Here is a 13,232-nt window from a genome sequence, read left to right on the forward strand (position 1 = left end):
TTCCATTTGCTCTGCACTTGGACACCAGTGGGCCTGGCCTAATCTTACATGTTCCTTCTGGGGAAATTAAAGCCCAGGGAGCCAGGCCGTCTCTGGGTCTCTCTTTCCATAGGATGTATTCAAGAAGGGCTAAGTAGTACTCCATTGTATATAGGTACCATTCATCGGATTCAATATCCTGTGATGAACCATAATGGAAAAGAATACGAAAAAGAATGTATATATATGTATAAGTGAGCCACTTTGCTGTACAGCAGAAATTAACACAACACTGTAAATCAACTACACTTCAATTAAAAAATAGATTAAGAAAAAAAGAAGGGCTAGATATACTCCCCAGAAGAAAGAATACACCCAATCCTTTTTTGAAAGGTTTATTTTTAATTAAAAAATAAAAGTTACCTTAACATATCTGCATTGCAGCTTCAGGGATGGAAACTTAATGAAGCAAGAAAAACAAGGTTTATCAGTTCTTGGGTCACCTGACCACCTTACAATGGATACAAAGGCACACGTGTCTTCAAACAAACTTTATTCTATTAACTCAGAACTCCCTTCCCCCAACTCTTATTTGCCCACCCTCACCAACCCCCCCTGCCAAAAAAAAAAAACCAACCAAAAACATTAAATTCTCTTTTAAAACTACAGAAATAAGTGCTGAGTCAGCAAGGAACCTGGGCATGCTGCCCACTCCTGCATCCCACGCTGCTTTGACGGCTGGCTGTCCAGAGGCTGGCTGTCCAGAGGCTGGCTGGAGCATCCTCTGCCACACCGGGGGGCTTGGACCCGGACAGCCCCACGGCATCACCCCAGCTGGGGTCGGCAGTTCCAAGGCACTGTGTCCCTTAGTCAAGGGCATCCGTGGCTAAAGCAGCCTTTCAGGAAGAGCAGGCCAAAGCCAGCAAGTCTTCCTCAAAGTCTCGAGGTGAGACCTGTGGGCAGGAGGGAGGGAGCCGACGGTGGTCTTCTCCCCCCAAGTTACCGGCTATCGGAAGCTTTCCTCTCCCTGGTCTCCCTGCATTCTCTCTTTTCCTTCTTCCCAGTCTTCCCCTTCCCGCTCCCCGCAAGAGTTTTATTTTAGCTTGATGGCGGGGGTTCCAAAGAAGCTACTGGCAACTCCTGGGGCTGGCCTAGGGGCTCAGCCACCTCTGCGGGGACACCGTGCACTTTTGGTTCCTGCGTGTCACAGAGCCCCTCCTGGCCCTGGGAGGGCTCGCAGCGCTCCTTGCTCTGGGCCTGGCTCTTCAACTTCTCTTCAGCTTCAATCTCTTCTGATGTGGGGATGGAGTTCTTCTTGGGACGACCTTTGGGTTTTGTGGGCGCTTCCTGTCCACCTTTAAGAACCTACGTGGGAGAAAAACAGTCATCAGACCTGAGAAATAACTCCTTCCCTCCACTTTCCCACTCCCAAGGCCTCTAAACCATTCCTTCCCAGCAGTGAAGTCGCAAGTTATGGCAAAAAGTACTCTCCACGGGTCACCTGCAGTCTACAAAGACAGCTGCATCCGTGAAAGGCTCAATGCACTTTTAGTCAATATCACTTCTATTGGTATTAAATACAATGATCATAAGCACATGAAAAAATCCAACTTCAACGACGGGGAAGGAAATGAAAATTAAAATATGAATGTGACAACAAGTTGACAAGTTATAAGGAAAAGACAATACTTGTAGCAAACAGGAAAGTAAACACGCATATGCTAGTGTAAAAGTGTAACTGGTACAGCTTTTTCAAAAGACAATCTGAGACTGCAAATCAAAAGTCTGAAAATGTTCATACCCTTTGACACAGAAATTCCATTTCTAACAATTTAGCCTAAGGAAGTCATCAAAGATTGGGACAATGATTGATGTGCAAAAATGTTCATCACAAAATTGGTTATAATGGCAAAAATCGGTTCTAACAGCAAAAAACCATACTCTAAGGCTTCCACCCTATGATTGAATGCATAATTATAGTATATGGCAAAGAGAGAACACTTGAAAACCATTACAGCCATTATATAGGAGAATGTATAACAACATGGGAAATATTATTAATATATTTTTGTGAAAAACGGGTTCTAAACCAGCATAATTTCATTTGGTGGCTAGACAACTGCACACCACCCTGTTTGTAGTCTCAGGATCATGGATAATTTAAAATTTTTTCATTGTTTTTTTCCCTGTACTTTCTAGTTTTTCAGCAATGATCATGTATAAGTATTTCTGAAATCAGAAAAAAAAGACGTCATGAAACATGGTTTTGTAGTGTTCAAAGAGGCAGTAGCGCACAGAAGAGAGTGTTCTAGCTTCGAAAGTGGAATAACTAGATTAAATTCTAACTGTGCTCCTTATCCACTTTCTCTCTGGGAGAGTCCTTTAAAGACTCTGAGCCTCAGTCTCCTAATCTGTAAAATGGGGATAAGCATACTTTCCTGCATAGGGCAATGGTGAGGGGAACCAACAGGTAATGTAGGGTAAGGGCCAGAAGTGTTCCTGAGTGTTCCAGAATCTGCCTCCCACCCTCCTTGCCTGGGTGACTCCACTGAGACAGTGCCTCTCCTGGGAGCCTGACCGGACCTCCCAAGTCCAAGTTAAATGCCCTATGAACATCCTGTCAGAGCACTTTTCCGATACGCCTGTCACTGCATGTTTACTTGCCTGTCCCTCCCACCCATTCCCTGCACACAGCAGGCGTTCAACGGCTGTCATCGAATGAACTAACCTTTCTCAACAGGCCTTTCCATAGAATTGAAGAAAGATATAAAGTAAGCAAATAATGATAACCCAATGGCCTTTACTGATTGCAAATGACTTGCACATTTACTATCCCAATTCGTGGCTTACATAAGAGTCCCATGAGGTGGGCAGGGATAATTAAAAAAATATTTTTATTACTTTGGGTTATAACAGGCACTCCTTCTTCCACTGGCTCTGAACTCTGGCTGGTGTAGCTGTTGACCTGGGCAGCTCGTGGGAAGGGCTTCAGGAGGACCTGGATTAGCACAGATAATCAGAAGTGGGATGTACTTTCGTTACTTCCGCACCTTTTGTAATCTCAGCTTCCTCATTTGAACAGAAGCTCTTTGAAGGTAAATCCTGCATCTCTTCCTTGCTGTGTGCTCCAAGCATCTAACTTCCACCTAACTTTCTATGCAGTTGTTAAATATTTACTGACTATATCTCTTTCCTCTAAGAGCAGCAGAAGACCTCTGGGTGCTGAATTGTAAGAATGAATGTAGTAACTTGATAAACCATAAATTCTTTTTTTTAGAAAAAGCTTTATTGAGATATAATTCACATACCACACATTTCATTCATTTATAGTGCACAACTTAGTGATCTTTTGAATAGTCACAGAATTGTGCAGCTCTCATCAGAATCCAACTTTAGAACATTTTCATCACCCCCAGAAAGAAAGCCCATACCTGTTAGCAGCTACTCCCCATGTCTCCCCTGCCCCCCAACCCTAGGCAACCATGAATCTGCTTCCTGTTTTTACAGATTTGCCTGTCCTGGACATTTCATATGAAGGGAAACATACAACGTGTCGTCCTGTGTGACTGGCTTCTTTGACTTGTTTCCAAGGTGCATCCATGTTGTGGCATGTGTCAGTACTTCATTCCTTTTTTTGGCCAAATAGTGTCCATTGTATGGACATACCACAATGTGCTTATCCATTCATCAGCTGACGGCCACTTGGATTGCTTCCACCTTTTGAATACTGTGAGTAACGCTGCTGTGAATGCTGGTGTACAGATACCTGTTTCCGTCCCTGCTTTCACTTCTTTTGAGTATATGACCACAAGTGGAATTGCTGGGTCGAATGGTAAGTCCGTGTTTAACCTTTGGAGGAATTTCCAGGCTGTTTTCCAAAGCAGCTGCCCCCGTTCCATTCCAATTATCAGAATATGAGGGTTCCAGTTCTGCTCATCCTCGCCAACACTTGTTATTATGTCTTTTTGATTCTAGCCATCCTAGCGGGTGTGACGTTGTACTGCATTTTATTTTATTTTATTTTATATATATTTTTTGCGGTACTCGGGCCTCTCACTGTTGTGGCCTCTCCCCTTGCGGAGCACAGGCTCCAGGCGCGCAGGCTCAGCGGCAGTGGCTCACGGGCCCAGCCGCTCCGCGGCATGTGGGACCTTCCCGGACCGGGGCACGAACCCGCGTCCCCTGCATCGGCAGGCGGACTCTCAACCACTGCGCCACCAGGGAAGCCCTATAATTCATTTTGAGTTAACTTTTGTATGTGGTGTGAGGAAAATCGTAAGTTCTCAATAAAAGCCTCCTTTTAGCTGGGCATCTGCTCAGCCACTGTACTTTCAACCCAAACAGCTAACACAGAGATGTGAAGGGGACCTCTAACAAGATATAGATGCTGACAGAATCAATCTCTGGGCAGAAGATGCCCCTACATTCCTTTTCATATAAGTCAGTATCTGATTTTGATTTCAGTCTGAGCACAGGCTGTTGAAAGCGCCCAGATGTGCTGAGATGAAGTTGACATGTTGAAAGCAGCCCCACCGGCTATGAAGGAGGTTATACACACACAACTGAGTTGCTCTGCGTAGTAATCAAGTTATAAAAGGGCAGGTCTAAGGAAGCCGCCTAATTGGCAAAAGAAAGTCCAGCCCAGGGCTTCCCTGGTGGCGCAGTGGTTGAGTCCACCTGCCGATGCAGGGGACACGGGTTCGTGCCCTGGTCCGGGAAGATCCCACATGCCATGGAGCGACTGGGCCCGTGAGCCATGGCCGCTGAGCCTGCGCATCCGGAGCCTGTGCTCCGCAGCGGGAGAGGCCACAACGGTGAGAGGCCCGCGTACCGCAAAAAAAAAAAAAAGTCCAGCCCGGCAATTAGAGAACACCACGTACACAGCTTGGCTAGACCCCACCTGGCTGTTTTCCTACAGCAGGAAAAAAAATCAAGACCATCAGACCATTTTCTAAATGGAATAGAACATTCCAGCACAAGCAATAACTAGGAGATAACTACCCTCTTGGCTGCTTTCCACACTTGACCTCTGGCCCCTGCCTCTGAGCATACCTGTGACATGCAGTGATCTCACAACCACCCCACACCAGCAGCTACACACTCGCGTGCCCCCTGCGGCCCTTCTCCCAGGACCCCTCCTCCCCAGGCATCCCCAGAGCCCATTTAGTCCCCTTGGTCCAGAGAGGCCAGACAACCCCTTGCTGGTGAGGTCACACACCTCTGGGAAGAACACCTAGCACACCATCTACTTTTATTAGCCAGGCCCGCTGGCAGCCTCCTTCGAACTCTAAAACTAGATTCTTCCATGTCCTCCTGCTGAGGATGTCAGGACCAGACCTCTCCGTCCTTCCGGATGGGCACAGGTGGCTGGGGGACAGGCACTTTGATTGGAGAGCCTGGAGGTCAGAGAGGAACCTTCTACCTCTCCTATTTTTCAGGCAGGAAACTGAGCAGACAGAGTGGTTTGTCATGGTGGAAAAGCAACCTAAGGCAGAGCTGGGATATGAACACAAAACCCTGATCATTTGAATCTGACAAACACTTTTTTTTTTTTTTTTAATTTTTTTGGCTGTGCCACACGACATGTGGGATCTTAGTTCCCCGACCACGGATTGAACCCATGCCCCCTGCAGTGGATGCACGGAGTCCTAACCACTGGACTGCCACGGACGTCCCCTGAACCTAACACGCTTATCAGTATTTCATTGCATGTATGTAATGTGCAAGGAATGTGTACAATGTGAAGCTGATATTTCTTTTCATTATTATTTATTTACTTTTTGGCTGCATTGGGTCTTAGCTGCGGCACGCGGCGTCTTCATTGATAGTCCATTGTGCTGCGCGGGCTTCTCTCTAGTCGTGGCGTGCAGGTTTTCTCTTCTCTAGTTGTGGCGCACAGGCTCCAGGGCACGTGGGCTTTGTAGTTTGCAGCAAGCGGACTCGAGCTGAGGTGCACGAGCTCAGTAGTTGTGGCGCGAGGGCTTAGTTGCCCTGCGGCATGTGGGATCTTAGTTCCCTGACCAGGGATCAAACCCATGTCCCCTGCGTTGTAAGGCGGATTCTTTACCACTGGACCACCAGGTGCAGCTGATATTTCTGACTCCAATATTTATCTGCACTTACCCGATCTCCCAGCAGATCCTAGGCCACGGACTCATTAACCCAGTGCTTTTTTTTTGCCCCTTTTTCTCTATCTTTATCTGCAGCTGTAGGGAACGGTAAGAGCCATGTAACTGACAATATTTTCCCCAAAGCTGAGAAGTTTGCAGTCTCCAGTAGGGATCTCTCCCCAGCACACTGTTTAGCAGATTTTCCGCCTGTAGGTGGGATGTTCCACTCAATTCAAGCCTGAATGCTAAGGCGCTGACAGGGGAAGGCTGGCGGGCGAGGAATGAGGACGCACAAACGCCCAGGACTGTCTTAACCAGAGTCCCGGCAGCCTACAGAATTCATTTTCGGGTTATCTCTCCTGGCCTCCAAAAGTTTACATTTTCGGGAGACATGAATTCTGTGGAGAGGTAAATAATTCTAAAAACATAAGAAGAACAAGAATAACAGCTAACATTTCTTGGCTGTATCCTGTGGGGTAGGCACTGTTCCGAGTCCTACAGGGATTGGCTCAGTTACCTCATCCTCATCCCTATAAGGTGGACGTTAGGCATTTAATGATGAAGAGACAGGCATGCAGAGGTTAAGTCACCTGCCCACGATGACACGAGTAGCAACTGGTAGCAGCTTCCTGGGGCTGTTGGCTAGCTGGAGACTTTCGGTGAGAAAGATGACGATGCACGGGGTATGTGGCCCACCCGGTTCCGTGACTAGGAAAGGAAGGTGCCGCCCATCTGGACCCTCTCACGGAACACAACTGTACTTTGGAGCTGAAAAATACCACTGAATGATGAGGTACTTCCGGTCCGCTGCAGAGCCCAGTGGACCCTGCTGGAACCAAAGCCAAGCAGAAACGGGATGGAGGGTGAGCATCCCACCGAATGTGCAAGGTCACATTTTCCTAACCTGCTATAGGTCACACATGTTGACTGGTAAAAACTAGTCAGAGATGCTATCTTGGTTCTGGCAGCGCTGTCCTTGGCAGAGTGCAAATAACTCTGAGAAGCAAGTGCTAATCTTTTTCCAGTTCCGATGAGGTTACTTGCCTTGAGACATCTTTCTTACTCAATTATCCTTTTCTTCCCCAGTCCCTGCAGAGACAGCCTTGAAAGAGTTTTACCAGGAGAAACTATGAAGCAATCAGGTTCCCAACAATGCCTTGCTGTCCTGGAGGAGTAAGGATGTGACCCACACCCAAGCCAGTTCGCTCTCATCTTCACTCCGGCCGTTCTGAGGTCCTTCTTGCGCCCCATGTACTCCTGTGACACCCTGCCCACTTTCACCTGGCACGTGTCTATTCATCCGCTAAACCCAATTTAGATGGCACCTCTTCTGGGAAGCCGTCCCTTCTCTACTGATTCTGAACCTTGTCAGTCCTTCCACTGTTGCCCTGATCACTCTGAATAACGAGCGGCTTACAGGTCTGTCTCCCCCACGTGACTGAGTACCTTCTTTGAATTTTATTTTTTAATGGATGGGTTGGCGTCTTATGGTCGCATCTCCATTGCCTGGTGAAAGTAAGTGCTCACGAGATGAAATGAAATGGAGTCTTGTTTCCCAAAGGGGCCTGAATCTGGTTGGCCTGTGGAATGCTCTCTGAAGTTAAATGTGCGAAGTTACTTCCATTTTGTTTCATACGACATTGATAACCATCGACACCCTGCCCACGGCTGCGCCAGCCGCGCAGTGGCTGGTGGAAAACAGGTGACGTCAGCGGCAGAGGCACACGTGTCCCCCCCACGGGCACCAGGCGATGCTGGCACAGATGGCAGGCTGTCAGTTCATTCACCGTCTGACGCATGAAAAGATTGCTGATAACCAACTTAAACAATGCCTCTGCCACTCAGGAGACATTGATTTCGACGATAATGATGGACAGGGAAGGAGGTGGGTGGTGGAACTTGCACAGAAAGCAGTGAAGAGACTTGCCCAAAACCAGCCAGGGAGGGGCACGCCTGGGAACACGGCCCAGTGTTTCCAGCTCCCAAATCTGGTTCCCTTAGAGATCAATCCCCCAGAAGGTTTCATGGGTGGCTTAGCAGTCTAGAAGTTGGGGAGCAACAGTATATTTAACTGAATCTTATTTATCCTTCAATTTCACCTTCTCCCTGCAACCTGTCCCAATACCTGTCCTCTGGACTCTTTCGTACGGGGTTCTAAATCTACAAATAAACCACCAGCACTTAATTACAGTGTGTGCGCCTCTGCTGCTTCCTGGACCACCTTCTTCAAGTGGATCATAAATCCCACGAAGACAGGGCTCTGTTTTGTTCCATGACTTTCTATAGTGCCTAGGACGAGGCGTGGTTCACAAGAGACACTGAACACGTATCTGTTGATGCATGCAGTATATGTGTGTTTGTACATGTGTCTGGCATTGCCGCCTCACTGGGAGAGCATTCATGGGCCAGGCCGCCTCCATCTGAAAATCCTTCCACCTCGGGGGCAAGTCCCCCCAGAGGAAAGGATGAAATTTGCCCAGGAATTTTTTTTTCTAGGGATATAAGAAATGCTGCCTTAGTGGCTTTCTTCCCATTTCCATTAATACTCATTTGCAATTTATTTATTTAGTCTTCTCTTTTTTAGCAGGCAACAGCAAGAACTAAAGTTTTCAGAAAAAAAAAATATTGGACAGAAACAAAATTGAGAAAACTCAAAATCTACTACCTATTTTCAAAATATACTGATTAACTTTTTTTTTTTTTTTTTTTTTCCTGAAAACTAGGTGGTAGGGGGACCTTAGTTATTTGGTAATTGTGAAAAAAATTCATATTCCAGCCCTTGAGACACCAGGAAACATGACTTGTGAGCAGATGGCTTAGCAAATTGGAACGTCATGCAGGCAGGCCTGAGCTCCTGAGAGGAGAGGGGGCCAGTGGGATCCAGCGAGGATGTGCAAAGGCCTGGGTCAGAGGCCACGGTGCACGTGGTCTCTAAAGAATCGGAGCAAGGGGTCTTCCCACCCTCATCCCAACCCTCCTCTTTTCTCTGGGCTTTGACCTTGACCCTTGGGGTTTACAAAACTGGAAGTGAAACCCAACTACTTTGGATTTAACTGTGCTTTTTCAAAAAAAGAGGGGTGGTAAACCATTATGAAATAGAGCTCCTCAAAATGTAGAGATGTTTATTCTTTTTTTAAAGAGATGTTTATACTAATAAGTTCATTTAAAAACCAAATATGGATCAGCTCATCAGCTAGGCACAAGAGCAGTATTAGGGAAACCAGAGTCACTATACCATGTGTATCAGAGGAAACTGGGTGCTGGTTAACACCCCCTGTCCTGGGAACAGGACAGGGAAGCAGAATCCTGGAGGGGGCCTCAAGTTCTGCATTTGTACCTGCCACCCAGGTTACTCTGACCCCGCCCACTAGAGCTGAGAATCACTGCATTAGGGGGGACACACAGCTACAAGAGCAGATGTGCCCTGTATATCCTCTAAACAAAGAGGACTGACTTCTACTCCTAGCTATTGGTGGGAGGGGGAAGGAAGTTCTTTGAAAAGTCTAGCAGGTGGGGTTAAAACCCGCAACTGAGGAGCTTGGGGGCTTTCTTTTTATTTCTAATGAAACTGTGAAAAAGAATATCCTTCTGGTCGGGAAATCCAGGTCAGAAAGAATGGCTTATCCTATTAATTCAAACAGCCTCCCTCCTAGCCAGCATCTTAAAAGGCCTTCCAATCTCTGGAGCTCAAACCACCAAAATGGTCCTTCCTGCCTTCTTACCAGCCCTGTAAGAAGAATTTCTCGTGTCATGATGGGTCCATGGTAAGACCTACTCTCTTTCTTACCATTTTCTTCCATTTCATCCTGCGATTCTGGTACCAAGTCTTCACCTGCAGTTGAGTGAGTCCCAGAGACTGGGCCAAGTCCAACCTACAAGGCACGAGAGACAGAGGAAGGATGAGGAAGAGGGGAAAGGGCAGCAAAGGCGGGGTCCTGTTGGCTACCTCTAGGCACTGCTACCAACGCGTGGACCCCAGTCTTCCCCTTCCCGCTCCCCGCAAGAGTTTTATTTTAGCTTGATGGCGGGGGTTCCAAAGAAGCTACTGGCAACTCCTGGGGCTGGCCTAGGGGCTCAGCCACCTCTGCGGGGACACCGTGCACTTTTGGTTCCTGCGTGTCACAGAGCCCCTCCTGGCCCTGGGAGGGCTCGCAGCGCTCCTTGCTCTGGGCCTGGCTCTTCAACTTCTCTTCAGCTTCAATCTCTTCTGATGTGGGGATGGAGTTCTTCTTGGGACGACCTTTGGGTTTTGTGGGCGCTTCCTGTCCACCTTTAAGAACCTACGTGGGAGAAAAACAGTCATCAGACCTGAGAAATAACTCCTTCCCTCCACTTTCCCACTCCCAAGGCCTCTAAACCATTCCTTCCCAGCAGTGAAGTCGCAAGTTATGGCAAAAAGTACTCTCCACGGGTCACCTGCAGTCTACAAAGACAGCTGCATCCGTGAAAGGCTCAATGCACTTTTAGTCAATATCACTTCTATTGGTATTAAATACAATGATCATAAGCACATGAAAAAATCCAACTTCAACGACGGGGAAGGAAATGAAAATTAAAATATGAATGTGACAACAAGTTGACAAGTTATAAGGAAAAGACAATACTTGTAGCAAACAGGAAAGTAAACACGCATATGCTAGTGTAAAAGTGTAACTGGTACAGCTTTTTCAAAAGACAATCTGAGACTGCAAATCAAAAGTCTGAAAATGTTCATACCCTTTGACACAGAAATTCCATTTCTAACAATTTAGCCTAAGGAAGTCATCAAAGATTGGGACAATGATTGATGTGCAAAAATGTTCATCACAAAATTGGTTATAATGGCAAAAATCGGTTCTAACAGCAAAAAACCATACTCTAAGGCTTCCACCCTATGATTGAATGCATAATTATAGTATATGGCAAAGAGAGAACACTTGAAAACCATTACAGCCATTATATAGGAGAATGTATAACAACATGGGAAATATTATTAATATATTTTTGTGAAAAACGGGTTCTAAACCAGCATAATTTCATTTGGTGGCTAGACAACTGCACACCACCCTGTTTGTAGTCTCAGGATCATGGATAATTTAAAATTTTTTCATTGTTTTTTTCCCTGTACTTTCTAGTTTTTCAGCAATGATCATGTATAAGTATTTCTGAAATCAGAAAAAAAAGACGTCATGAAACATGGTTTTGTAGTGTTCAAAGAGGCAGTAGCGCACAGAAGAGAGTGTTCTAGCTTCGAAAGTGGAATAACTAGATTAAATTCTAACTGTGCTCCTTATCCACTTTCTCTCTGGGAGAGTCCTTTAAAGACTCTGAGCCTCAGTCTCCTAATCTGTAAAATGGGGATAAGCATACTTTCCTGCATAGGGCAATGGTGAGGGGAACCAACAGGTAATGTAGGGTAAGGGCCAGAAGTGTTCCTGAGTGTTCCAGAATCTGCCTCCCACCCTCCTTGCCTGGGTGACTCCACTGAGACAGTGCCTCTCCTGGGAGCCTGACCGGACCTCCCAAGTCCAAGTTAAATGCCCTATGAACATCCTGTCAGAGCACTTTTCCGATACGCCTGTCACTGCATGTTTACTTGCCTGTCCCTCCCACCCATTCCCTGCACACAGCAGGCGTTCAACGGCTGTCATCGAATGAACTAACCTTTCTCAACAGGCCTTTCCATAGAATTGAAGAAAGATATAAAGTAAGCAAATAATGATAACCCAATGGCCTTTACTGATTGCAAATGACTTGCACATTTACTATCCCAATTCGTGGCTTACATAAGAGTCCCATGAGGTGGGCAGGGATAATTAAAAAAATATTTTTATTACTTTGGGTTATAACAGGCACTCCTTCTTCCACTGGCTCTGAACTCTGGCTGGTGTAGCTGTTGACCTGGGCAGCTCGTGGGAAGGGCTTCAGGAGGACCTGGATTAGCACAGATAATCAGAAGTGGGATGTACTTTCGTTACTTCCGCACCTTTTGTAATCTCAGCTTCCTCATTTGAACAGAAGCTCTTTGAAGGTAAATCCTGCATCTCTTCCTTGCTGTGTGCTCCAAGCATCTAACTTCCACCTAACTTTCTATGCAGTTGTTAAATATTTACTGACTATATCTCTTTCCTCTAAGAGCAGCAGAAGACCTCTGGGTGCTGAATTGTAAGAATGAATGTAGTAACTTGATAAACCATAAATTCTTTTTTTTAGAAAAAGCTTTATTGAGATATAATTCACATACCACACATTTCATTCATTTATAGTGCACAACTTAGTGATCTTTTGAATAGTCACAGAATTGTGCAGCTCTCATCAGAATCCAACTTTAGAACATTTTCATCACCCCCAGAAAGAAAGCCCATACCTGTTAGCAGCTACTCCCCATGTCTCCCCTGCCCCCCAACCCTAGGCAACCATGAATCTGCTTCCTGTTTTTACAGATTTGCCTGTCCTGGACATTTCATATGAAGGGAAACATACAACGTGTCGTCCTGTGTGACTGGCTTCTTTGACTTGTTTCCAAGGTGCATCCATGTTGTGGCATGTGTCAGTACTTCATTCCTTTTTTTGGCCAAATAGTGTCCATTGTATGGACATACCACAATGTGCTTATCCATTCATCAGCTGACGGCCACTTGGATTGCTTCCACCTTTTGAATACTGTGAGTAACGCTGCTGTGAATGCTGGTGTACAGATACCTGTTTCCGTCCCTGCTTTCACTTCTTTTGAGTATATGACCACAAGTGGAATTGCTGGGTCGAATGGTAAGTCCGTGTTTAACCTTTGGAGGAATTTCCAGGCTGTTTTCCAAAGCAGCTGCCCCCGTTCCATTCCAATCAGCAGAATATGAGGGTTCCAGTTCTGCTCATCCTCGCCAACACTTGTTATTATGTCTTTTTGATTCTAGCCATCCTAGCGGGTGTGACGTTGTACTGCATTTTATTTTATTTTATTTTATATATATTTTTTGCGGTACTCGGGCCTCTCACTGTTGTGGCCTCTCCCCTTGCGGAGCACAGGCTCCAGGCGCGCAGGCTCAGCGGCAGTGGCTCACGGGCCCAGCCGCTCCGCGGCATGTGGGACCTTCCCGGACCGGGGCACGAACCCGCGTCCCCTGCATCGGCAGGCGGACTCTCAACCACTGCGCCACCAGGGAAGCC

General features: G+C 46.5%; 2 protein-coding genes across 2 annotated transcripts in view; both read right to left on the reverse strand.

Moving 5' to 3' along the window:
- Positions 1-363: 363 nt before the first annotated feature.
- Positions 364-13,232, reverse strand: part of LOC103070660 (homeobox protein BarH-like 2) — a 23,835-nt gene continuing 10,966 nt past the window's right edge. Inside the window, exons 2-3 of the mRNA XM_007463137.1 lie at positions 9,877-9,961; positions 364-1,344 (exon numbers count right to left, since the gene is read on the reverse strand). Of these exons, the coding sequence (XP_007463199.1) occupies positions 1,078-1,344; positions 9,877-9,894 (285 nt within the window). The 5' untranslated portion in view covers positions 9,895-9,961 and the 3' untranslated portion in view covers positions 364-1,077. The remainder of the gene's footprint in view (positions 1,345-9,876; positions 9,962-13,232) is intronic.
- BARX2 (BARX homeobox 2) overlaps positions 10,063-13,232 on the reverse strand; it is a 69,457-nt gene continuing 66,287 nt past the window's right edge. The window contains exon 4 of the mRNA XM_007463136.1: positions 10,063-10,369. Within this exon, the coding sequence (XP_007463198.1) occupies positions 10,103-10,369 (267 nt within the window). The 3' untranslated portion in view covers positions 10,063-10,102. The remainder of the gene's footprint in view (positions 10,370-13,232) is intronic.

This window comes from Lipotes vexillifer, unplaced genomic scaffold (assembly GCF_000442215.2).
Source record: "Lipotes vexillifer unplaced genomic scaffold, Lipotes_vexillifer_v1.1 scaffold1640, whole genome shotgun sequence".
NCBI classification, from domain to species: Eukaryota; Metazoa; Chordata; class Mammalia; order Artiodactyla; family Lipotidae; genus Lipotes; species Lipotes vexillifer.